Here is a 27,262-nt window from a genome sequence, read left to right on the forward strand (position 1 = left end):
GTAATATAGTAGTATAGTGACATTTCAGTATAGTAGGATAGTTGTATTATGACACAGTGATATTTATGGTATAACAGAATTTTTGCACGGTATATTAGTATAGTTGTATCTATTGTATAGTAGTATAGTAGTTTAGTAATATAGTGGCACAGTTGTACTTGTTGTATAGTAGTATAATAGTATAGTGGCACAATACTACTTTTAATATAGTAGAACAGTAATACAGCACTGTAATGGAACAATGGTACTTGTCGTATAGTAATATAGTGACACAGTGGTACGTGTGGTGCAATAATATAGTAATATAATTGCACAGTGGCTCTTATGATACAGTAGTATAGTAATATAGTGGCACGGTGGTTATTGTCGTATAGTAGTAGAGTAGTATAGTTACACAGTGGCTCTTATGGTACAGTAGTATAGTAATATAGTGGCACAGTGGTTCTTGTCGTATAGTAGTGTAGTAGTATAGTGACACAGTGGCTCTTATGGTACAGTAGTATAGTAATATAGTGGCATAATGGTTCTTGTGGTATAGTAGTAGAGTAGTATAGTGGCACAGTGGTTCTTCAGGTATAGTAGTGTAGTAGTATAGTGGCACAGCGATTCTTATGGTATAGTAGTATAGTAGTATAGTGGCACAGTGGTTCTTCAGGTATAGTAGTGTAGTAGTATAGTGGCACAGCGATTCTTATGGTATAGTAGTATAGTAGTATAGTGGCACAGTGGTTCTTCTGGTATAGTAGTATAGTAGTATAGTGGCACAGTGGTTCTTCAGGTATAGTAGTGTAGTAGTATAGTGGCACAGCGATTCTTATGGTATAGTAGTATAGTAGTATAGTGGCACAGTGGTTCTTCTGGTATAGTAGTAGAGTAGTATAGTGGCACAGTGGTTCTTCTGGTATAGTAGTGTAGTAGTATAGTAGCACAGTAGTTCTTCTGGTATAGTAATATAGTAGTATAGTGGCATAGTGGTTCTTATGGTATAGTAGTAGAGTAGTATAGTGGCACAGTGGTTCTTCTTGTATTGTAGTGTAGTAGTATAGTAGCACAGTGGTTCTTCTGGTATAGTAATATAGTAGTATAGTGGCATAGTGGTTCTTGTGGTATAGTAGTAGAGTAGTAGAGTGGCACAGTGGTTCTTCTGGTATAGTAATATAGTGGCATAGTGGTTCTTGTGGTATAGTAGTAGAGTAGTATAGTGGCGCAGTGGTTCTTCTGGTATAGTAGTGTAGTAGTACAGTGGCACAGCGATTCTTATGGTATAGTGGTATAGTGGTTCTTCTGGTATAGTAGTATAGTAATATAGTGACACAGTGGTACGTGTGGTGCAATAATATAGTGATATAATGGCACAGTAGCTCTTATGGTGCGGTAGTATAGTAATATAGTGGCACAGTGGTTCTTGTGGTATAGTAGTAGAGTAGTATAGTGGCACAGTGGTTCTTCTGGTATAGTAGTTTAGTAGTATAGTGGCACAGTTGTTCTTCTGGTATAGTAGTATAGTGGCGCAGTGGTTCTTCTGGTATAGTAGTATAGTGGCACAGTTGTTCTTCTGGTATAGTAGTATAGTGGCGCAGTGGTTCTTCTGGTATAGTAGTATAGTAGTACAGTGGCACAGTGGTATTTGTGGTATAGTAGTATAGTAGTGCGTATAGTAGTGCAATGGACTAGTACTATAGTGAAACAGTAAAATAGTAAAATAGTGAAAAACGCTTCAACAATAAAACTATAAAATAACGAAATACTACAACACAGAGTAAAATCAATATAATACCCAAATACTTGAACTCTCCCCACAACCCCAATTACAAACCACCGCAATTTGTATTAACAATCCCGTGCACCGCAAATAAATCTTCAAATCGCATAAATCCATAAATGAAATATAAAGGAAATATTATTATCCAGGAACGAAAGTAACCACAATGAGCATCGGAAAAAGAACATCCACGTAATAGAAGAAAGTCAATGGGGAATCAGAAGACGCGCTTTCCCTTAAAGCACACGTCCCAACGAAAAAGAAAGATGATACATCTTAGGTTGTCTTTCATCCTAAACGGTCCCTGTATTATATGGAAACGATAAAATACGTGGAAAGAGACGAAATAAGACAAGCACAAGCCAGGGGCCGGTGAATATGAATATAACGTGTGTCTATGCGCGCATTTTCCAAAGGGAAATGAAAAATGCGACGCATTACTTGCCAACGCTGCGAGCAAATATAAAATTCTTTATGGCTTCTTGCTTCGTTCGGTCTGTCGTGCCACGGTGAATCTGCTCTTCGGTGTAATGTAAGCATTTATATTAACTCCGTGATATACGAAACAGGTTAGACGAACAGAGAGAGAGAGAGAGGGGGAGGGAGAAGGAGTGAGAGAGGAAAGGAAAAAGTGAGCGGAAAAAGTTTTTGCCGTTACGATTTCCCGGAGACTATTTGAAGGATCGAAGGAAATGAGTTCCTGTGGAAGTGATGGAAACACGATGCCGAGGAATAAGCAAAGAATCGTGCGTTGAAATACGACGTTTTTAGAATCCCTCCTGGGGATTTGATTGCTGAAAAAAATTTATTAGTGTTAGAATATTTTTGTGGCCTCTTTGATGTGTGTTTGTGGTGATGGGATGACTTTTAGGTGTTGGAGTTGGGGAGTAATGGAATGAATTTTGTGGTTATGTCATGGAGTTGGGATGGGGGAAAGATTTGGGGGAATTTGGGATTTGGGGAATTTGGGATTTGGGGAATTTGGGATTTGGGGAAGGTGGAATTTGGGGAATTTGGGATTTGGGGAATTTGGGATTTGGGGAATTTGGGATTTGGGGAATTTGGGATTTGGGGAATTTGGGATTTGGGGAAGGTGGATTTTGGGGAATTTTGGATTTGGGGAAGGTGGAATTTGGGAAATTTTGGATTTGGGGAAGGTGGAATTTGGGGAATTTGGGATTTGGGGAATTTGGGATTTGGGGAATTCGGGATTTGGGGAAGGTGGAATTTGGGGAATTTGGGATTTGGGGAAGGTGGAATTTGGGGAATTTGGGATTTGGGGAATTTGGGATTTGGGGAATTTGGGATTTGGGGAATTTGGGATTTGGGGAAGGTGGAATTTGGGGAATTTGGGATTTGGGGAATTTGGGATTTGGGGAATTTTGGATTTGGGGAATGTGGGATTTGGAAAATTTGGGATTTAGGGAATTTGGGATTTGGAGAATTTGGGATTTGGAGAATTTGGGATTTGGGGAATCTGGGATTTGGGGAATTTGGGACTTGGGGAATTTGGGATTTGAGGAATTTAGGATTTGGGGAATTTGAGATTTGGGAAATTTAGTATTTGGAAAATTTGAGATTTGGGCAATTTGGGATTAGGAAAATTTGGGATCTGAGAAATTTGAGAGGTGGGAAATTTGGGATCTGAGGAAGTTGGGATCTGGGGAATTTGTTATTTGGGGAACTTGTAAATTGAGGAAATTATAATTTGGGGAATTTGGAATTTTGGGCATTTTGCATGTGGGAAATTTGGAATGTAGGAAATTTTGGAATTTTGGAGTTTTTGAATTTCAGAATTTGGTAATTTTGGCTTTCTGAAATTTTGGAATCTTCAATTTTTGAAATTATGGAATTATAAAGAATTGATAAATTGTTGAGTTCATGTAATTTAAATAATTCAAATAATTCAAATAATTCAAATAACTCAAGTAATTCAAGTAATACAAATAATTCAAATAATTCAAATAACTCAAATAACTCAAGTAATTGAAATAATTCGAATAATTCAAGTAATTCAAGTAATTCAAGCAATTCAAGTAATTCAAGTAATTCTAGTAATTCGAGTAATTCGAGTAATTCTAGTAATTCAAATAATTCAAATAATTCAAATAATTCAAAAAACTCAAGTAATTCAAGTAATTCGAGTAATTCAAGTAATTCTAGTAATTCGAGTAATTCGAGTAATTCTAGTAATTCAAATAATTCAAATAATTCAAATAATTCAAAAAACTCAAGTAATTCAAGTAATTCGAGTAATTCTAGTAATTCTAGTAATTCAAATAATTCAAATAATTCAAATAATTCAAATAATTCAAATAATTCAAATAATTCAAATAATTCAAATAATTCAAATAATTCAAATAATTCAAATAATTCAAATAATTCAAATAATTCAAATCATTCAAATCATTCAAATCATTCAAATAATTCAAGTAATTCAAGTAATTCAAATAATTCAAATAATCCCAATGATTCAAAGACCGCCAAATTCGACTAATTCATCCAATTCTGCTAGTTCATCCAATTTTATTAGTTTAACCAATTCAAGTAATTCTAACAACGTCTTCGGATCATTCAAAAATTTCGAATTAATCCTCCACGAAATTCATCCCTCGACGCTATTCAAACATTTCAATTTTTCCCATCATTTCCATCACCAACCTTCCACTATAATAAGAGATAACCGAACCGCACGAAGAATCACGGTAACAACTTTCATTTGTTCCTATTCAACGTGTCTGCCGTACAACGTATCTTGAAACCCGTGGCACACATCGTAACAGCCGATGCGTGAACACGTTCACAATAATAATTAACAGACGCTTTATTCATTTAATATCCGCGTGAATCATCGTCCGTCGATTCGTCGCACGCGGCGGTTGCTGTACTGAAAGAGCGCGAGCAAGAGCCCGGAGAATGCTCGCTAGCGAAAACCCGCCATTAGTCGGACGAAACAAAGCGGAAACGCGCGACGCACGTGACATTCCCGACCCCCCGTTCCCGGATAATAGGACACGGCGCTTTCCCGGCCACCAAAGTGGCTCGTGAAAGACAGCAGACACAAGCCACGATGGATTTTTCTGCCTCAGATCCGACTTGTCGTTCTGAATGCCACGTAGTTTCCGCTGCGACAGTGTCCCCGGGCATTGTTCGCGTAGCTTCCGAACGCGATTTACGCGCGCGGCGCACGGTTTACCGTCGATTCGAAAAAATCGACGAGCACTCGATCCTTTCACGGTTAATCGCGACTGTCGGACGGGCGAAATTGCTTAATATGGAAAGGGTTTTATCGGCGGGGAATTTATCGATTTGGGAAACTGGGGATCGCGGTTTGGGAATTTGGTCAATCAGGGTTTGGAAAATTGAAAATTTGGGAGGTTCAGAGTTTTGAAATTTGGGAATTTGGGAATTTATCGTCCTGGGGACTTTTTAATTTGGCTGCTTCTCAATCTAGGGATTTCTTTTGTTGGCAATTTTCAAATATGGGAATTTCTCATTCGACAATTTCTTACCTAGAGAATTTGGGGATTTTATAGTTACACATTTTATCGATCTAGGGACTTTTTAATTTGGCTGCTTCTCAATATGGGGATTTCTTTTGTTGGCAATTTTCAAATCTGAGAATTTCTCATTTGACTATTTCTAACCTAGAAAATTTGGAGATTTAATAGTTTGGCAATTTATCGATCTAGGGACTTTTTAATTTGGTTACTTATTGATTTAAGGATTTCTTTTGCTGGCAACTTTCAAATCTAGGAATTTCTCATTTGAGAATTTCTAAGTTGAGAAATTTGGAGATTTAATAGCTTGGCAATTTATCCATCTAGGGACTTTTTAATTTGGTTAGTTATTGATTTAGGGATTTCTTTTGTTGGCAACTCTCAAATCTAGAAATTTCTCATTTGAGAATTTCTAAGTTAAGAAATTTGGAGATTTAATAGTTTGGCAATTTATCAATCTAGGGACTTTTTAATTTCGCTACTTCTCAATCTAGGAATTTCTTTTGCTCGCAACTCTCAAATCTAGGAATTTCTCATTTGATAATTTCTAAGTTAAGAAATTTTGAGATTTAATAGTCTGACAATTTATCGATCTAGGGACTTTTTAATTTGGTTACTTATTGATTTAGGGATTTCTTTTGCTGGCAACTCTCAAATCTAGGAATTTCTCATTTGATAATTTCTAAGTTAAGAAATTTGGAAATTTAATAATTTTGCATTTTATCGATCTAGGGACTTTTTAATTTCGCTACTTCTCAATCTAGGAATTTCTTTTGCTCGCAACTCTCAAATCTAGGAATTTCTCATTTGATAATTTCTAAGTTAAGAAATTTGGAGATTTAATAGTTTGGCAATTTATCGATCTAGGGACTTTTTAATTTCGCTACTCTTCAATCTAGGGATTTCTTTTGTTGGTAACTCTCAAATCTGGCAGTTCTTTACTTGATAATTTCTCAATTGGGAAATTCAAGGATTTTATGGTTAGGCAATTTATCAATCTAGGGATTTTTTAATTTACCTACTTATCAATCTAGGGACTTTTCCTTGTGAAAATAATGTTGTGGCAATTTCAGAATTTTTAAGTTTGCAATTTTGAAGATATTAGAGTTTGGACACTTTGGACATTCAATCTAGGAACTTTTTCATTTGCCTCTTTATCAATCTAGGGACTTTTTCATTCGCCCATTTATCGACCTAGGGACTATTTAATTTGGCAACGTATCGATCTTCGAATTTCTCCCAATGAAACTAATCATCTAGGTATTTTTCTTTTGACAACTTACCAACCTGAGAATTCTTCTACTAGAAAGTAGTGGAGTTTTATGAATTTTTAAATTTGCAAATTTTTACATTTCAAAGTTTGGAAATATCTACAATAATTTGTTAATTTGTTAATTTAGAAATTTATGTATTTCAGGAATTGGAAATGCAGAGATTTGAAATTTTTGCAATTGTAACGTTTTGAAAATTTATTTTTCTGAAAAATTTAGTGATTTTCAAAATTAGAAGTCTCAAAATGTATTCACAAAATTTTACCTCAGCGAATACATGATATTGGAGCGTCTAGAAATTTGTGCCATTTAGGAATTTGAATCCGCGTGAAACACCTGATCCATGAACCCACCGCTTTAATCACATTTCGAAAATACCCCAACATCAATTACTAAATCTCCGTAAAACCGCCGTACATTTCACCCCGTAATTAATTGAAAGTGTCAACGAACCAATCCTTCCCGTCTCCTCGCCATTGAAAATTCTTGCGTTTCAACGATGGAATCCAGCAAAATGCATCTTGCATTTCTGTTCAGCCGAGCTTTGTCGGTGTTCTTCGTTGCAGAAGACGCCACAAAGGGAGCGTTTCATCTCAATAGGGGTGAAACGGCAACCGGCACGGCTATAAAATACAATTTCAGGGGTGTGTTGGTTTAATAGTCGGGCATGCCTCGCGAATATTTCATCTATTATCCGCATTTCGTCGGTATGCCGGCATCCTAGCGTTTTGGTAGCGTGGCTGCAATGGTTGACGTGTCCTATTGGCCGATGTTGGATGCTTGTGTTTCTCAAAGCATCGACCGGTCATTGTTGGCCACCCTGGACAACGAAACGGGCTGCGGTTGCCCCGTTTCCAATGCTTTGTTCTCACGTTCGAGGGGAAACTCAAGAAACGGGAACCATGTTGATCCGTTGCGGAACCGACCGGGAATCAACGAGGTTGCGGCTGCCAAGATTCTTGCTTTTCTACTTTTTCTGGCGAGAGACGATCTTTTTGCTTCTATACTATAGGTCGATACTTGGTGGATCGTCGGTGATTTGTGATTTTGGCTACGAAGCAATTTGTGAAATTGTTATGTACATTTTATGGTGAACGTCTATCTAAGAATCAAGCAAGATGTGAGTGTCATGAGATACTTGCTTTTATATTTTTAGTGATGGGGCATCTTAAGTCGTTTCATTTGTAACCAATAGCTTGATGGTTAGTTGGTAGTTATTACTTAATACTTAATTGATACCTGATACCTGATACCCCATACCTGACACATAAGACCTGATACTTGATACCTGAAACCTGATATATGATACCTGAAACGAGATATATGACACCTGAAACCTGAAATCTGATACATGAAACTTGATATATGATACCTGCAACGAGATATATGACACTTGAAACCTGAAAACTGATACCTGAAACCTGATATCTGATACCTTAGGCTGATATTTGATACCTGAAACCTGATATCTGATACCTGAAACCTGATATTAGATTCCTGAAACCTGATATTTGGTACCTGAAACCTTATATCTGATATCTGATGCCTAATACCTGATATCTAATAACTGACACCTGATACCTGATATCTAATAACTGACACCTGATACCTGACACCTGATACCTGACAATTGATACCTGACACCTGATACCTGACACCTGATACCTGACACCTGATACCTGACACCTGATACCTGACACCTGATACCTAAAAATTTATACCTGACACCTGATACCTGACCCCTGATACTTGACACCAAATACCTGACACCTGACACCTCACACATGATACCTGGCACTTGATATTTGATACTTAATACCTTGGAAACTCGATATTTTGGAAACATGATATCGTAGAAACTTGATATCTTGGTGGTAACTCGATACCTTGGTAACTTGATATCTTAGTGGTAACTTGATATCTTGGTGGTAACGTGATACCTTGGAAACTTGATATCTTGGAAATTTGATATCTTGGAAACTTGATATCTTGGTAGTAACTTGATACCTTGGAAACTTGATATGTTGGAAATTTGATATCTTGGAAACTTAATATGTTGGAAATTTGATATCTTGGAAACTTGATATCTTGGTGGTAATTTGATAGCTTGGAAACTTGGTATTTTGGACATTTCAGACCTGGGAAACTTGATATCTTGGTGGTAACTTGATATCTTGGAAATTTGATATCTTGGAAATGTGATATATTGGAAACTTGATATCTTGGTAGTAATTTGATAGCTTTGAAACTTGATATCTTGGAAACTTGGTAGCTTGGAAATTTGATACCTTGGAAACTTAATACCTTGGAAACTTGATACCTTGGAAACTTGATATCTTGGCAATTTGATACCTTGGAGACTTGATATCTTTGAAACTTGATACCTTGGAATCTTGATATCTTGGTGGTAACTTGATACCTTGGAAACTTGATATCTTGGCAAATTGATACCTTGGAAACCTGATATCTTGGTGATAACTTGATACCTTGTGAACTTGATATCTTGGTGGTAACGTGATACCTTGGAAACTTGATATCTTGGAAATTTGATATATTGGAAACTTGATATCTTGGTAGTAATTTGATAGCTTTGAAACTTGGTATCTTGGAAATTTGGTAGCTTGGAAATTTGATACCTTGGAAACTTGATACCTTGGTGGTAACTTGATACCTTGGAATCTTGATATCTTGGTGGTAACTTGATACCTTGGAAACTTGATATGTTGGAAATTTGATATCTTTGAAACTTAATATGTTGGAAATTTGATATCTTGGAAACTTGATATCTTGGTGGTAATTTGATAGCTTGGAAACTTGGTATTTTGAAAATTTCAGACCTGGGAAACTTGATATCTTGGAAATTTGATATCTTGGAAATTTGATATCTTGGAAACTTGATATCTTGGTGGTAACTTGATATCTTGGAAATTTGATATCTTGGAAACTTGATATCTTGGTGGTAATTTGATAGCTTTGAAACTTGGTATCTTAGAAATTTGATACCTTGGAAACTTGATATCTTGGTGGTAACTTGATACCTCGGAAACTTAATATTTTGGTGGTAACTTGATACCTTGGGGACTTCATACCTTGGAAATTTGACACCTTAGAAACTTGATATCTTGGTGGTAACTTGATACCTTGGAAACTTGATATTTTGAAAATTTGATATCTTGGAAACTTGATATCTTGGTGGTAACTTGATACCTTGGAAACTTGATATCTTGGAAACTTAATTCCTTGAGAACTTAATATCTTTGAAACTTGATAATACTCGAATACTTAGTAATTCGAAGACTTGATAACTCACTACAAATCTCCTTATTTCCTGCCTGCAACAATTACTAAATACAATTATTATACTTTAACATATTACGTATCCCTAAGAAAGCAGAAAATTTATTAAATATTAAACTGCGTGTATTTATAAAATAACCACCAAGTACACCTCGGAATTTAGATTATCATTAAATTATCAGTAATACCATTAAAATTTTAGTGACAGAGTAATAACAATATATAAACAAATTAATTTCCACCGAAGAAGCGCGGAATCCCATCTGGACGCGGTTTGTCGACTTTTTATTTGAAAGTGCAGCTGCGACACGCATCAGGCGAACGGTTAATATTTGCAGCCGGCAAATGTTTCATCGACTTTGGCCCCCGCTGGCTGCGGTGTCTCGTTCGAAAGCGAGAATTTTTCGAATTTCAAGCTGCTCCAGTTTCCTGTGTCGAGCGCGTGGAATTTTTATCGCGGGCTGAATCCGCGCGCGAGCGGAGAGACGCGTGACGTTAAATAACAGCGCGAATGGAAAGAAGCACGCTCGAAAATTGCGAGCGAGAAAGAGTATTTGCTCGTTTACGCCGGGAGCAGCGACGAAGAGAGAGACGGCCGGTTCCAAATTAGCCGGGAGAAACGCTGCGAAAGAGGATTTATAACTATGTAACGCGGGGTAGAAGCCTCATGCTGAATACTAATAATGTAGAATGAGCTTTGGGGATAAAGTCAACGTCGTTTAAAGTAATGGCCGAATGTAATTTCTTCGCTGGGAATTTATTACGATACTAAATATCATTAATATTTACAATTCGATTTCGATGTCTTTCATTGTGAATCGAACGGAATCTATTTGTACAACTTTTGTGAGGAGAATGGCAAACATGACGTTGTAGGACTTATAGCCCCAGAATCGAGCGGTTCCAAAGTTGGGAGTCGTAGATCTCTAAGTTTCGAGGGTCCTGAAGGTATCAAACATAAAAAATATTAAAGTTTCGAAGCCTAGAAACTGCAAAGTACGAGAATATTAAACTATAGGGTAGTTAAATCGCGTCAAACTTAATAAAGAGGACTTAGCTCCGCCCTGGAGCCCCTAGCGCAGGGAAGTATCGAGACTTCAAATGTTCTAAAGATTCCGAAGGTTTGAAATTTCAGAGTTTTCCAGTTCAAACCCCAAAAACTAAAATAAGAAGGTATAATAAAGTATTTAAATTGCGTTAAACATAAAAAATAGGATGTAGCTCCGCCCCAGAGCCCCTAGCGCAGGGAATCATCGAGACTTCCAAGGTTCTAAAGGTTCCAAAGATCTGAAATTTCAGAGTTCTCCAGTTCAAACCCTCGAAAATAAAACAATAAGGTATAATAAAGTAGTTAAATTGCGTTAAACATGAGAAATAGGATGTAGCTCCGCCCTAGAGCCCCTAGCGCAGGGAAGCATCGAGACTTCCAAGGTTCTGAAGGTTCCAAAGGTCTGAAATTTCAGAGTTCTCCAGTCCAAACCCCCCAAAATAAAATAATAAGGTATAATAAAGTATTTAAATTGCGTTAAACATGAAAAATAGGATCTAGCTCCGCCCCAGAGCCCCGAGCGCAGGGAATTATCGAGATTTCGCCGTCAATCGACGCCCTATCTTACTTTTTTCATCTCAATCTACATTTCCACGATTACTACACCGAATTTAGTAAAAATAACCTTGCAATCATCAAATAGTCCACCAAAACAGAAAATACTGTCGCAACTCGTGAATTTTTAGTGAAATATTCTCGCAGAAAGGTGGAAGACGGGTGACAAAATAGCAAAGACAGACGCAACAGGTACAATGATATTTTATTAACGTCGCCTCGGAAAGAACGGAATATTTTTCGAAGCGTGCCGAGTTCAATAAATTTACACGTATATATTAGTCAGTTGCCGTTTATCTTCGAAGCTCGTTCAAGATTTACTCGGCCCAGCCTCTCGCTCCTTCGACGCCCTCAGAGCATTTCTCTTGTTCGACGAACAGCTCGAAACTTTCCAACAATCAGATTCGGCCTACGGCCTGGGCGAACAAGTTTTTCGAGCAAAAGTTTCGATGGAACAGGCTCTGCTTAAGGAAACACGATGTCGAACGACTGTTCCATTAGGAAGTTCGTTCGAAAGTGTTGCTCGATCTGATCGGTGCCCCCGTTTATTAATCGAATCACGATAACGGTTCAGACTGAATTTGAGTATCGTTTTACTCGGTGCAAAATTTATTTTTCTTGTAACTTTATTAATTACGTCGGGTAATCGATTTTCTTACCACGGGAGATGAGCTATTTTTCAAGACTCGTATTCAGTTTTTGGCAGAATTCCAAGCGCTACAATAAAAAAATTCGCTTTCCAGATTTGCAAATTTCTGAACCTTAAACATTTGACAAAATTTAAATTCGAAAAGTAAGCTGAATTTAAAAATGCGTAAACGTAACAACTGAAGTATTCAAAAGTGCTCGTACATCGTTTGAATCTGAGAGAAATTCGCGACCGAAAACGTAGACCAAAAAAGAGCCACAAATCTCAAAGAGTAATGCTCGCACAGCAATTTCTGCATTGCTCGAATTTCTGCGCAATTTGTCAGACATTCGAAAATTCATCGTCAACATTCTCGAAAACATAAACGATCGAACGAGACGTGACACGTTTTCTCCCTTTTTTCTCTGTACTCTGCAGCTCATACGAGTTAATGCATTTCATTAATCACACCCTCTGTCCTTCTTTCCATTTGGATTTCAACCTTTCTTCTCGCGATATCCGCGCCACACTCGACGCTCTTTTCCATCCACGACACCTCTTTATTATTATTTGTCACCTGCCCGGGGCTGCTCTTTTTGTCTCGTGCCCTTTCTGCTCTTCGCTCGACGCTTCTCTCCCAGAGACGCTTCGATACAAAATAAAATATGACCGTCGAGCTTGATCGACGATGTTCTACGATACCTTCAAAAATCCCTCGGCATTTGTTTCGTGCCATAAAAAATCTACCAGTCTATATACCAGGTGTACTAGTTTTTTTAATTCCTGCATTGGACGCATATTCACGGACTCTTGTGTTTATTTCTTGCTAATACCGATGTTGGTACCAAATGGCAACTTGCATAACTGATATACTATGTAACTTGATATATTCTGTAACTTGATATGTTCTGTAACTTGATATATTGGGTAACTTGATATATTACGTAATTTGATATATTATGTAACTTGATACATTAAGTAATTTGATATATTCTGTAACTTGATACATTAAGTAACCTGATATATTCTGTAACTTGATACATTAAGTAACTTGATACATTAGTAACTTGATATATTCTGTAACTTGATACATTCTGTAACTTGATACCTTATGTAACTTGATACATTGTGTAACTTGATACCTTAAGTAACTTGATATATTCTGTAACTTGATACATTCAGTAACTTGATACATTCTGTAACTTGATACCTTATGTAACTTGCTACATTAAGTAACTTGATATATTCTGTAACTTGATACATTAAGTAACCTGATATATTCTGTAACTTGATACCTTACGTAACTCGATACATTAAGTCACTTGATACATTCTGTAACTTGATACATTAAGTAACTTGATACATCATGATATAAACGAGGGTTAAGTACAACTACCAGCTGTCCCGGTTAATAATTCTTAATTTCCGGATTGCACGACACGCAAGTATTCACAGTCCCTCATATTATTTTCTTACGAACCTTTCAACCAATATTCAGATTTCGAGTTAGCATCATATTTTTTGTGGTACGTCTAGTTTCAAATAGTTGCGGTTCTTTTCGCAATTTATCGCTGCTACGACAAAGAGTTATGAATACGTACGTTTCCCCGTACACCTGAACGGTTTACATAATTAAATTCGTGGATAATTAATTACACAAGTAAATAGCACAACTGAAACCGTAATGCGAATACGTTATTTGTTGACGTCCGATGTCCACGTTTTTGGGGATGCATGGAAATGCTGTGTGTTGAATAATGGATTCTTTTATGGGGGTTTTAATTGTATTGGTTTGGTTATTTTTCTTCGAATACAGATGGTGTTTCGAGAGCCATAGACTCGTATGCCGCTTTCGCCCGGTGGGGGATACTGCCCTACTCTATATCTCCTCTGTTAGCAACCTTATGGCACTTTTGACAATTTTTCTGGGGGTTTTGTCCTATTCTAAGAAGGTTTGATTCTTTGATAGAAAGTCGTATCTCGCACGGTTTGACCGGAACCTACATAGGCATGTATGACGCCGACGGATCCCGCCCTGATCAACATCTCCTCCGTCAGCCACCTTGCGGCAATTTCGACAATATTTCTGGGGGTTCTGACCCATTCTAAGGAAGTTTGATTCTCTGACAAAAAGTCCTATCTCGCACGGTTTAGCCGGAACCTATATAGGCATGTATGACGCATCGTGTGCGTCCTGGTGTGACGTTCTTGTCTCCAACCTGACTAAGTTGAAATTGAGTCGAAATGTGCTGAAACGATCAGAAATCCTTGCTATCGAATAGTAAAACGGACAAAACCCTGCTGGAGCCCAAATGCACACTCGGAATTCAAACAATTCGTTCCATTAATCATCGAGGGATCTTCCATTCGTTTTCCGTGGCGCGTCGATTCGCGGCCACGGTTGATATATCCCCGTCGTCAGGGCTGTTCCTTATTATTTATCACGCGACCGTCGGAGAGACGGCGAAATCGGAGCGCGCGATAAATAAAAATAAAAGCATAGAGACACGTATTCAGGATAAATGGGGGCGGGTTCTGTTAGAAAAAGGAAGCGGTTCTGAAGATACAGGGATAAAAGCTCCTCTAAGCTCTGAATGCTGTCCTAAAAGTGTTCCCTCGCCAAGGGAACACGGTGAGAACAAGCTGCGGCCACACATTTATCCGTTGTGTCACACCGCCATCTTGTTGGCACTCGTTTTCCTCCTTAATGTCGATGAAATGGCCGGCCTGTGGCGTCGACGTGGCGTCGCGACGACCTCTTACATGCCTTTCATACGGTACTGAGTCTCGAGTGTGTATTTGCCGAGTATCCGTTGATTTTTATTGAGGCTCGATTAATGACGTCGCTTGCGAGATTCCTTTTTACGAGCGGCCGACTTTCGGTATGAACGACGACGCGGGAGATTTGAATGGAGTGCTAACTCGTCTGGGGAGATGTGGTTATGTTATACAAGTTCTGTATATGTTAATTATGCGTAATGTAATTACAGTATATATAATAATAATATAGGTGATAACACTGTTATTCGTAATATTGCTGATATCAGTTGAATTATTTGAATTGTTTGAATTGTTTGAATTGTTTGAATTATTTGAATTGTTTGAATTGTTTGAATTGTTTGAATTGTTTGAATTGTTTGAATTGTTTGAATTGTTTGAATTGTTTGAATTGTTTGAATTGTTTGAACTATTTGAACTATTTGAATCATATGAACCATTCGAACCTTTTGAACCATTTGAACCATTTGAACCACTTGGATCATTCAAATTACTTGAATCATTTGATCCACTTGAACTATTTGAACTGTTTGAATCATTTGATCCATTTGAATCGTACGAACTATTTGAACAATTTGAACCACTTGAATTATTTGAACCATTTGAACAATTTGAACCATTTGAACCACTTGAACTATTTGAACTGTTTGAATCATTTCATCCATGTGAATCATATGAACCATTTGAACTACTTGGGTCATTTGAACCTTTTGAACCATTTGAACCACTTGGATCATTCAAATTACTTGAATCATTTGATCCACTTTAACTATTTGAACTGTTTGAATCATTTGATCCATTTGAATCGTAGGAACTATTTGAACAATTTGAACCACTTGAATTATTTGAACCATTTTAACCATTTGAACCAGTTGAACTATTTGAACTGTTTGAATCATTTCATCCATTTGAATCATATGAACCATTTGAACTACTTAGGTCATTTGAACCTTTTGAACCATTTGAACCACTTGGATCATTCAAATTACTTGAATCATTTGATCCACTTGAACTATTTGAACTGTTTGAATCATTCGATCCATTTGAATCATACGAACTATTTGAACAATTTGAACCATTTGAATTACTTGAACTATTTGAACCATCTGAACCATTTCATCTACTTAAACCATTCGAACTATTTGGATTATTTGAACTACTTGAACAGTCTAAATAATCTGAACAATGTGCACAGTCTGTACAATCCGAACTTCTTGTCCAATCTGACCAATTTGAGCAATCTAAAAATCCTAAACAATTTGGACAATCGCGATTTCCGTCGACTTGCCGTTTAGTAGGGTGAAATTTATATTCGTCGCAAGTTCGTGGAATTATATCGCGTTCTCTGTTCAGGAGGGTGGACGCACGTATGATCGGCACTCCGCGTGGAAGTTGCGAACGACTAAAGGAAACACGCTGGAACACGCTCGTCAGAGCACTCGAAACGAGTGCGCCGTGATATTCCAGGCGAACCTCGTGATACCTGACGTTCTCGCATAATTCACCGTGTGCACAGGGATCAATGAGGGGAAAAGTGGCTCGAGTGTCATTCGAGATGTTGATACGGATCGTTTTCTGCCGAGAAACGGATTTCCCTGGCAACTGTTGCGTTTCCGGATATCGAGGCCGGGTAACTGGAAACGCTTAAACGATCATCCGCGGTTTTCCCTTTTTACGTGTGGCATTACGGACGCAAAGAAAACTCGAATTGTCGAGTATCTGAGTAATCTAAGCTTCGAGTGGTTGCAGAATTTAAATTCGAAATTTGAACAATTTGTGTGCTTGGTTGTATTGTAGTTATTTGGGTATTTTGATAGTAGTTGAATGAGTCAAAGAGAAATATTTAAGAATAATTGAATAAATATGGTATTTGAGAATTAAGATTATTTGGATAGTTCGGATATATCAAGGTTCCAATGATTTGGATAATTCGAGGACTCGAATATTCGAATAACTCGAGTATTTGAATGTTCGGATGATTTGGATAATTCGAATACGTCGATGTTTAAATAAATTTAATATTTCGAATTATTTGAATTGTTTGAATTGTTTGGATTGTTTGAATTATTTGAATTGTTTGAATTGTTTGAATTGTTTGAATTGTTTGAATTGTTTGAATTGTTTGAATTGTTTGAATTGTTTGAATTGTTTGAATTGTTTGAATTGTTTGAATTGTTTGAATTGTTTGAATTGTTTGAATTGTTTGAATTGTTTGAATAATTCGAATATTCAAGTGATTCGAATAATTTGAATATTCGAATAATTGGTATATTCGAATAATTAGAATACATCATCATTAGTGTAATTTGGAGAGTTTAAATACACCATCAATTGAATAATTCAAGTAATATGAATATTTTGAATATTCGACTGTTCAAATAATCTAAACTACCTGAACTATTTGGATATTCGAGTTCTCTCTTATTTGAGTATTCAAATTATTTGAATTTCCAACACGAGTTCAACTGATATTCCAAATGTTTGAGTACTAATTCGAAATTACTGGAATTTGAAGCTTGAATTCTATTGGTATTCGAATATCTGAGTATTCTAAAATTTCAGTATTCAAATTATTCGAATTTCAAACGTGAATTCTACTGATATTCGAATATTATTTTATTCCAGCATTTGAGTATTCAAATTACTCGAATTTCAAGGTTGAATTCTACTGTTATTCGAACACTTGAATATTCTATTATTAGTATTCGAATTATTTGAATTTCAGACTTGAATCTCAATGATATTCGGATATTCGAATTATTCGAATTTCAAGCTTGACTACTAGATCTTAAAAATTCGAGTGCTCTAGTATTTATGTATTCAAGGTTTCGAATTCGAGTATTCGAATCATTGAATTCATAATTCAAATTCCACCAGTCTACAAATTATTCGAATTTCAATCTTGAATTCTACTGATATTCGAATATTATTTTATTCCAGCAATTGAGTATTCAAATTACTCGAATTTCAAGGTTGAATTCTACTGTTATTCGAACACTTGAATATTCTATTATTAGTATTCGAATTATTTGAATTTCAGACTTGAATCTCAATGATATTCGGATATTCGAATTATTCGAATTTCAAGCTTGACTACTAGATCTTAAAAACTCGAGTGCTCTAATATTTAAGTATTCAAGGTTTCGAATTCGACTATTCGAATCATTGAATTCATTATTCAAATTCCACCAGTATTCAAATAATTCGAATTTAATTCACAAACCCGATGAAACCCACCCAAAATATTATTCGTCTACAAAAACCTACAGGTCAAAAGATCGTTATCACCAAAACCGCTCGGATATTCATCATCCGCTATAATTCTCACCATAAACTCGAAACAAAAATCGAGTTATCCATCACGTCGCTAAACTCGAAATTAATTCTATCGATTATTCGCGCCCGTCACGAGTGTTACGTGGTAACCGAATTTTCTTTTATTGAATCTCCAGGTTTGCCCGGGTAAATAGATATTGCATCGTAACAAAGTTCTTTTTCCGTGGCACAGAGCGTCGGCCGAGCTTGTTTTTTTCAAGCCGGCAGCCTCGCGGGTCAAAGTTCAAAGAGCACCAACGAACGAATATCGAGTAATTTTGTCGCGTTCGAAATAACGTTCTTGAATATGCAACGCAACGTCCGAACGATAGAATAAGGGGACGCGGCGAATTTTGATCGTTTAGCATGCAAATACGCCCTCGAATCCGTACGATGCAACTCACCCTTTTTCTCCGTTACATCCACTGTCCCTGCAAAAAGAACTGCAAAACACTTCCGATCAAAAGTGCATCTTCTACCTTCGGCCAGATTGTTTTCACTTTGTCGCGAATTCGGCCGTTCTTGCTGTTATGCGAGATCAAAGAAATTCGCGATAAAGTTGAGGACAAAATTGGCCTTTTTCGGGTAAAGAGCTTTCAGTACGTTCTTGTGTTAAGTAGGGACAATTTATAGCTCAGTTGCAAGGAGTGAATATTTTTTTATTTTTTTTAATATTTATTTATTTTTATCTATTTTTATCTATTTTGTCTATTTTTATCTATTTTTATCTATTTTTATCTATTTTGTCTATTTTATTTATTTTATCTATTTTTATCTATTTTGTCTATTTTATTTATTTTATCTATTTTTATCTATTTTGTCTATTTTATCATTTTATTTCTTTTTATTTATTTTATCTATTTTATCTCTTTTTATCTATTTTTATCTATTTTGTCTATTTTATCATTTTATCTATTTTTATCTATTTTATCTATTTTTTATCTATTTTTATCTATTTTGTCTATTTTATCATTTTATCTATTTTTATCTATTTTATCTATTTTTCATCTATTTTGTCTATTTTATCATTTTATCTACTTTTATCTATTTTGTCTATTTTATCATTTTATCTATTTTTATCTATTTTCATCTATTTTGTCTATTTTATCATTTTAGCTACTTTTATCTATTTTTATCTATTTTTGTCTATTTTGTCTACTTCATGTACTTTATTTTATTTCTGTTATCTATTTTATCTATTTCATCACCTTTTCTATTTTTATCTATTTTGTCTACTTCATGTACTTTATCTTATCTCTGTTATCTATTTTATCTATTTTACCTGTTTTATCTATTTTGTCTATTTTATCATTTTATCTACTTTTATCTATTTTTCTCTATTTTATCTATTTCATCACCTTTTCTATTTTTATCTATATTGTCTACTTTATGTACTTTATTTTATCTCTGTTATCTATTTTATCTATTTTTATATATTTTTGCTTTAATATTTGTACAATGTTTTTTATCTAATTTTTTAAAACCATTTAGTGAATTTTTTATTTACTTTCTTGACGATGTTTATTCAATTTTTGTATACAATTTATTATTATATTTATATCATTTTTTTTTTCAATTTCATACAAATTCATTTTTTTCATTTTTATTCAATTTTCTGTTATACTGTTACTTATTCAATTTGTTATCCAACGCTTAATACTATTTGTTCAACATTTTATCTAACTTTTTCATAATGTATATATAAACGTGAAAAACTTCCCCATTCACAAAGGTATAAATATTTAAGTACAAGCTGCAACTTGTTTCGCACTGCGAAAAGGTCAGAGGTCAAACTATTCTCAGATAGCGCAGTCATCTTATCTTCATTTCAGTCCAATGTTTCTTCGACTATGTAGCGTATGAATATCAAATTTTGATTGTCAACGAGATAAACGTCAGAGCTAACAAAAGATTGCTATTTCTGTGCAGGCGATGCTGCGCCGGTTCGTCATCTGTCCCTGAAGAGTCTGCTTCCGGACACGAACGGTTACATGACTTACGAGGGTAGCACGACTCATCCAGGTTGTTGGGAAACAGCCGTATGGCTCATCCTCAACAAACCCATCTACATAACAGCACGAGAGGTGAGTCAAACTTTGTCGTCACCGGAGTCTCGATACGAGCGAAAAAATGAACGGCCGCCATTAAACTCGGGGCGGTGCAAGTGAAACTTTTTTATCTTTCGTTTGTTCGTTGCGAAACTTTTACTGGTGCATTGGAAATGTTTTTCTGAGCAAAATGAGTACAAATATGATGGGATTTGAATTGGATTTATTGACTTTATCGAGGATTATGTGCTTTGAAGTGGGAAAATACGCTGCGGTAGAAATCGAAAGACGTGTTGCTGATTTTTATTATTTTTTTAACGTATATTATAAGGTATTTATTGTATTATTTTTTGGTGACATGTAATCTTGTGATTTTAGTGATGATTCGATATAAGTGAAATATATGAAACAAGTAAATATTTTCTGAATCACATCGTGTTTGGACTCATTTTAATCAGGAGAGTGTCGCAATAATTTTAGTCAAAATTTCGTGTCAAAAAAATAATTTATTCCTGCATAAGCTACGTTACGTTTGATACGAACTAAACCTGTAAATCTACAAGAATAAAAATGTCTACAAATGTTCGTCAGTTGCAACATAGATCCGAGATAAATTATCAAGCTTCCCAATATATTTAATAGCCACAATATAGTCTTGAAATAATCCTGTCTGGCAATGTCACGGAAATAACTTGTAATAACGGATATCTTTAAACGCGGCATACCACCGAAATTAATTATTACGAAGGAAGCGAATCCAATTTCCCGAAAGAGCTTTCGCGTTAAGGTTCGTTGAATTTTATCAGTCTAGGTTTTATTAGCAGACATTAAATATTTAAATAAGCCATTGACATTGATATCCTGAGTGTATTGCCTTCAAGATCCACTTTAACCGGCGGGTTACTTAACGGAATATGCTAAATACAATATTTATCTTGCAGTAATTTTAAGTAATTAATGCAATAGACATAACACTTATATTTAGATTTCTCAGCTAAATTTTTAGAGGGTGAAAAAAATTATGATTGATTTAAATATGCATGCAGGTCACAGTTTAAAATTATTTATGTAGTGAAGTTTCCATTTAGGCAACGAATGTATAAATAATTAAGGTGGGTCATTGATATCGATACCCTGAGTGCATTACTTTCGAGATCCACTTTAGCGGACGTCAGAACGTTCCCGTTTCTTGTTCCCGTCCATTTTCTCCGTGCCATTACTTAACAAGCTCTGCTTTACGGTTAAATATTGAACGAGGGAATAGCATCGTTACATCGTAATCCTAATCCCATTTCCAGCTTTACGCACTAAGGAGACTAACGCAGGGCCCGGAGAGCACACCGAAAGCACCCTTGGGAAACAATTCGAGGCCGCTGCAGGATCTTCACTTCAGGACTATACGGACAAACATCGATTTCCACAAGGTAAATTGACCTAACTTACTGTTTATGGAGATCATTTTTCACTAGTTAATTATGATACGATTCCTTGAACCCATATAACAAGGCAACAAATGGTAACTTGCATAACTGATGTATTATGTAACTTGATGTGTTCTGTAACTTGATATGTTTTGTAACTTGATATATTGGGTAACTTGATATATTACGTAATTTGATATATTCTGTAACTTGATACATTAAGTAATTTGATATATTCTGTAACTTGATACATTAAGTAACCTGATATATTCTGTAACTTGATACATTAAGTAATTTGATACATTAGTAACTTGATACATTCTGTAACTTGATACATTCTGTAACTTGATACCTTATGTAACTTGATACCTTAAGTAACTTGATATATTCTGTAACTTGATACATTCAGTAACTTGATACCTTATGTAACTTGATACCTTAAGTAACTTGATATATTCTGTAACTTGATACATTCAGTAACTTGATACATTCTGTAACATGATACCTTACGTAACTCGATACATTAAGTCACTTGATACATTCTGTAACTTGATACATTAAGTAACTTGATACATCATGATATAAACGAGGGTTAAGTACACCTACCAGCTGTCCCGGTTAATAATTCTTAATTTCCGGATTGCACGACACGCAAGTATTCACAGTCCCTCATATTATTTTCTTACGAACCTTTCAACCAATATTCAGATTTCGAGTTAGCATCATATTTTTTGTGGTACGTCTAGTTTCAAATAGTTGCGGTTCTTTTCGCAATTTATCGCTGCTACGACAAAGAGTTATGAATACATACGTTTCCCCGTTCACCTGAACGGTTTACATAATTAAATTCGTGGATAATTAATTACACAAGTAAATAGCACAACTGAAACCGTAATGCGAATACGTTATTTGTTGACGTCCGATGTCCACGTTTTTGGGGATGCATGGAAATGCTGTGTGTTGAATAATGGATTCTTTTATGGGGGTTTTAATTGTATTGGTTTGGTTATTTTTCTTCGAATACAGATGGTGTTTCGAGAGCCATAGACTCGTATGCCGCTTTCGCCCGGTGGGGGATACTGCCCTACTCTATATCTCCTCTGTTAGCAACCTTATGGCACTTTTGACAATTTTTGGGGGGGTTTTGTCCCATTCTAAAAAGGTTTGATTCTTTGATAGAAAGTCGTATCTCGCACGGTTTGACCGGAACCTACATAGGCATGTATGACGCCGACGGATCCCGCCCTGATCAACATCTCCTCCGTCAGCCACCTTACGGCAATTTTGACAATATTTCTGGGGGGTTTGACCCATTCTAAGAAATTTTGATTCTCTGACAAAAAGTCGTATCTCGCACGGTTTGGCCGGAACCTATATAGGCACGTATGACGCACATGGTGCGTCCGCATGTTTCACAAGCGAATAAGGCTGTACCACACACATAATGTGTCAGAAAGTAGCTAGATTACACGTGTAACTAATCTGGATTGTACTAAACGTGCATCATTAACCGGTACACCTGGTATATAATAATTCACATAAATATGTGGGTGCAAGGAACTTCCTTACAATTTCAATTTCCTTACGCCTAAATTAGAAATTCTTTAATTTCCTACTACCTAAACTTAAATCAAAACTTGCTAAACCTAATTTCGTTAAAACTAAGCTTGCCAAGTAAAAACTTGTTGAACCTAAACTTCTTAAGGCTTGTTACAATTAACCCCGCTATTTTTATCTTTTGTCCCATACTAACAATTATTCACACTTCAACACGAATACAACTAAGAACATCATTTTGTCTGTTTGTAAACAGCGGCCGGACGCCAAGTGCCCATCAATGGCGCAGGACATGCACTATAGAGGTAACCCAGGACATTACCCAGGCTCCTTTGGCCCCCAAACCTCTTACCATCTAGCGAAGGGATTGTCTCGATGAGAATCTGAAAAGATGACTTCTTTTTTCCAGCCAACAAGTGGCAAGGCGATGGATCCCTTACGCACAACGTCGTCTGAATCTCAACCGACTACTACGCGGAAGACAGACGTTTCGGCTTTCAACGCGACAGGTTCACGCGAGATCATCTTACGAGTGAATGGCACAAAAATAAGCTTTAGGAGCCACGATTCGTCCAGTGACAGATTTCCTACGGTCGATGTAACACGATAGACTCGTCAGATTATTATCCGGAATAACCTATTTTCTGAAATGGATCGCAACCGAATCCTTTTAGTACAATTTTCTATAATTTTTATTTGTTTTTTGTTTTCATTCTATGAGTATGTTTTCAGGGTGGGAAAAATTAATTTTTGTAAAATGCATGCAATGTTATATAATTTTTGTTACTTACACTGATACGTATATTTTATTTTGATTTTAAAAATTTATTTTTAGGTTATGTTACCATTTCAAAAGTATATAATTATTGTATACGTCTATATTATATATTTGCAATGTTTCATATTTCAAAATTGTGTTCACCTTTGTTAAATTCTAGAGTTCATTGTTCATTGTAAATTTTGACCTAACCTAACCTCAAGCTTAATCAAAATCATTACATCATCAAATTTGTTAAATTCGAAAGTTTATTATTCCTAATTAATATTAACCTAGACATAATCTAACCTTGCTAACCTAACCTTAAAGTTATGTTCTCTATATTAAAATTTGTTATTCTATGTTGATCGAATTGCTCGAGAATTTACAGGGAGAGACGATATCTAATGTGAGACGACCCGGGTTCCAGGGGATGATAAGTGTATTCCTGCGGGATAGAAATTTGTATTTGTCGGTGGAACACGTTCAGGAAATCGTTCCTGTCGTTCTTTTCCTCTGGTAGCCCGGATCGAGGCAAATGTACCGTCGAATGGAAATATTTTGAGGCACGTTTGTCTCGATGAGCGACCTACATGAAGTCGATTGAGTGTAAAAGAAAATGGCCGGTGTAGAAAATGGCCGAAACACAGTTTCGACAACTGAAATATTAATGAACATTTTGTGGACCTCAAGAAACACGACGATTAAACTTCGAAGATAAAAACTCTCGGACAAAAACTGAAGACGTGAATGATCATAAATTTAAAGACAAAAAAATTAAAATTAATTTTGCAACTTACGTTGTATATAAATTAAAAGTTTAAAAAGAATAATGTCAGAAATATTAATTAAATGTAGAATGTAATGAATTGAGTAAATGATTTTATTGTACAAAAATTTTCTTTTAATTATAATTTTTAGAGTTATATTTTAATAACAATATTGAATTTGTTGAATGTATTTAATTATTTATCCTTGAACAATAAATCTTTGAAATAGTCTTTAAATTTATTTACTGTATTATGTTACTAATATTATTGAGGTTATGCGAACACTAATATTATTTATAAAATTTATAATATTATTACTTATTATGTTCATATAAATATTGCTAAATTTGTTAGAATACAACAGTTAAGAAGACCACTAATTCTTTATAGTCCATAAAATGTTTCGTTAATGTTTCAGAAAGCGTAGCCCAGTGCGCGGCCATTTTGTCCTCCACTCGCGTAATGGCCGCGTCTTGGCGCGAAATTAACCGGAATTTGAAATTCCTTTGTTGCGTGTCTACAAATCATTCACTGGAGTTTTGTCTCTCCGAATTTTTCAGTCGACCCTTTCACTGGAACCGTGTTGACGGAAGATCGATCGCTGTAGAGGGAACCGCGGTAAATCATTTTGAAGAATAATTGTTTCCTTCTACGAATAAACCGATTGTATTACCGTTGCATTTTAACTTTTTCAATCGTAGTTAAATCTTCGAGTGTCGCGTCACTAAGAGTTTGACTGACACAGTTTGCACTGGAATCTGACATCTATTATGGCGGATATTATTTTATTTAATGGATCAATTAAATATGGTGGAATTAAAAAAGTTATAACAATTAGTAGTTACAAAATTATTTGAAATTGTAATAGTAATTGCAAGTATGAAATTATTTAAGATTGTTTATAATTGTTTATAATTGTTTATAATTGTTTATAATTGTTTATTATTGTTTGTAATTGTTTATAATTGTTTATAATTGTTTATAATGGTTTATAATTGTTTATAATTGTTTATTATTGTTTACAATTGTTTATAATTGTTTAAAATTATCTATAATTATTTAAAATTACTTAAAATTGCTTAAAATTATCTACAATTGTATAAAATTATTTAAAATTGTTTGCAATTGTTTCAAATTGTTTAAAATTATTTAAAATTATTTATAATTGTTTAAAATTAAAATTACAATACCAATTTTTTCGAACATTTTGTTACACTCCAATCTGCAAACTGCACAGCATTTGTATTTCTTATAAGTGAAACTTCTAAATTTTTTTGTTGAATGCCCCATTTTCGAAGTCAAACATCAAAGTATCGATTATTATAACGTATATTTATACGTTTTATCACAGCATTTATATAGAGAAAATAAAATATTCATGTTACTCGTTCGATCCAGGAATAAAGATAGCTGAACTGCGATGAAATAACAGATTTTGAAATATGTGAAGTATATTGATTTTGTTTAATACAGTCGGTAAATGGAATCGATCTGATTTATTTTCGTATATCGCCGAAAATATTCCAAAATCCAAAAGTTCCAGTATCCCAAAAAAAGTTGCAAAAAGAATTCCAAAATTGGAAAACCCAAATATCCCAAAATAATCAGCGTCCCAAAGACTAGAATCTACAGAACCCGAATCTTCCAAAATTCCCTAGGTTCAAATACTAAAAAACCCCAAAAATGTCAAGGTCCCAAAGCCCTTCCTACGTTTTCCTTAAGTTCTCCCCAGAATTTCTATGTTGTACCAAACTCCCTCTTTAAGCCCTTCTTAAAATGGCCCTAAACTTGCCCACTAGTGCCCACTAGTACTCACTAGCCTTCATTGCTGCCCACAAGTACCCACTGTCCACCGATACCCACTGCTGCCCACTAGTGCTCCTAAATTCCCATAAGATCTAGACTCTAAATGTGCCCACGACATCTCTACAGCGACGTCTCCTAAGTGAAAGGGTACGAAAAGAACGAAAGCAAAATCGTGTGCCTGTCATTGTTAGCAAACTACTCCTGCTCGTTCCGCTCGCACATGCAACGGTTACGCTCCAGACGTCGATTGGGGCTAACCGGTCAGAAACGAGCTGATAAACGATCGACATACTTGACAGGTTTTTGTCAATTATTTTGTAGCCAATACACGTAACGGCCGCTGAACAAGCGACGAAAACTAATTCCACGAACGTTTTCCCTAGGCGGAACGAGCGATCTCACGAAAGCTAGCTCGATATTTAGGGAATAAATTTGTGTGGATGGTACGAATCGAAAATCGTGTGCTAGACCAACCAGTCGCGAGAACAATTTATCGGGTTGTTCGTAGCTTAGGACGATCCGGCGCTTTTGTATATAAACTAAAAGAGAGGACACGTAAAACTACCATTGAACTAGGTGTAAGCAGATTTAAAGAGGACATTTAGGGAGACGATGAGAGAGGAGAGTGTGTATAGAGACTAACGTTGTATCATACGAAAGTGAACGTTTAACGATTGTGGTTAATGAATAACGATAATAATAAACGCAACGTTATATTGTAGCAGTCTGACATTCATTTCGTACCCTAA

At 35.6% G+C, this 27,262-nt stretch overlaps 1 protein-coding gene across 2 annotated transcripts in view; it reads left to right on the plus strand.

The window, feature by feature from the left end:
- The window catches only part of CARPA (Carbonic anhydrase-related protein A), a 304,577-nt gene extending 280,797 nt beyond the window's left edge, over nt 1-23,780 (plus strand). The window contains exons 7-10 of one of the 2 annotated variants that reach the window (XM_076536805.1): nt 20,084-20,238; nt 21,501-21,626; nt 23,437-23,485; nt 23,572-23,780. In XM_076536805.1, coding sequence (XP_076392920.1) covers nt 20,084-20,238; nt 21,501-21,626; nt 23,437-23,485; nt 23,572-23,636 — 395 coding nt within the window. In that variant the 3' untranslated portion in view covers nt 23,637-23,780. The remainder of the gene's footprint in view (nt 1-20,083; nt 20,239-21,500; nt 21,627-23,436; nt 23,486-23,571) is intronic. The other variant, XM_076536806.1, reaches the window with a different exon arrangement.
- The last annotated feature ends 3,482 nt before the right edge of the window (nt 23,781-27,262 follow it).

This window comes from Megachile rotundata, chromosome 11 (genome assembly GCF_050947335.1).
Source record: "Megachile rotundata isolate GNS110a chromosome 11, iyMegRotu1, whole genome shotgun sequence".
NCBI classification, from domain to species: Eukaryota; Metazoa; Arthropoda; class Insecta; order Hymenoptera; family Megachilidae; genus Megachile; species Megachile rotundata.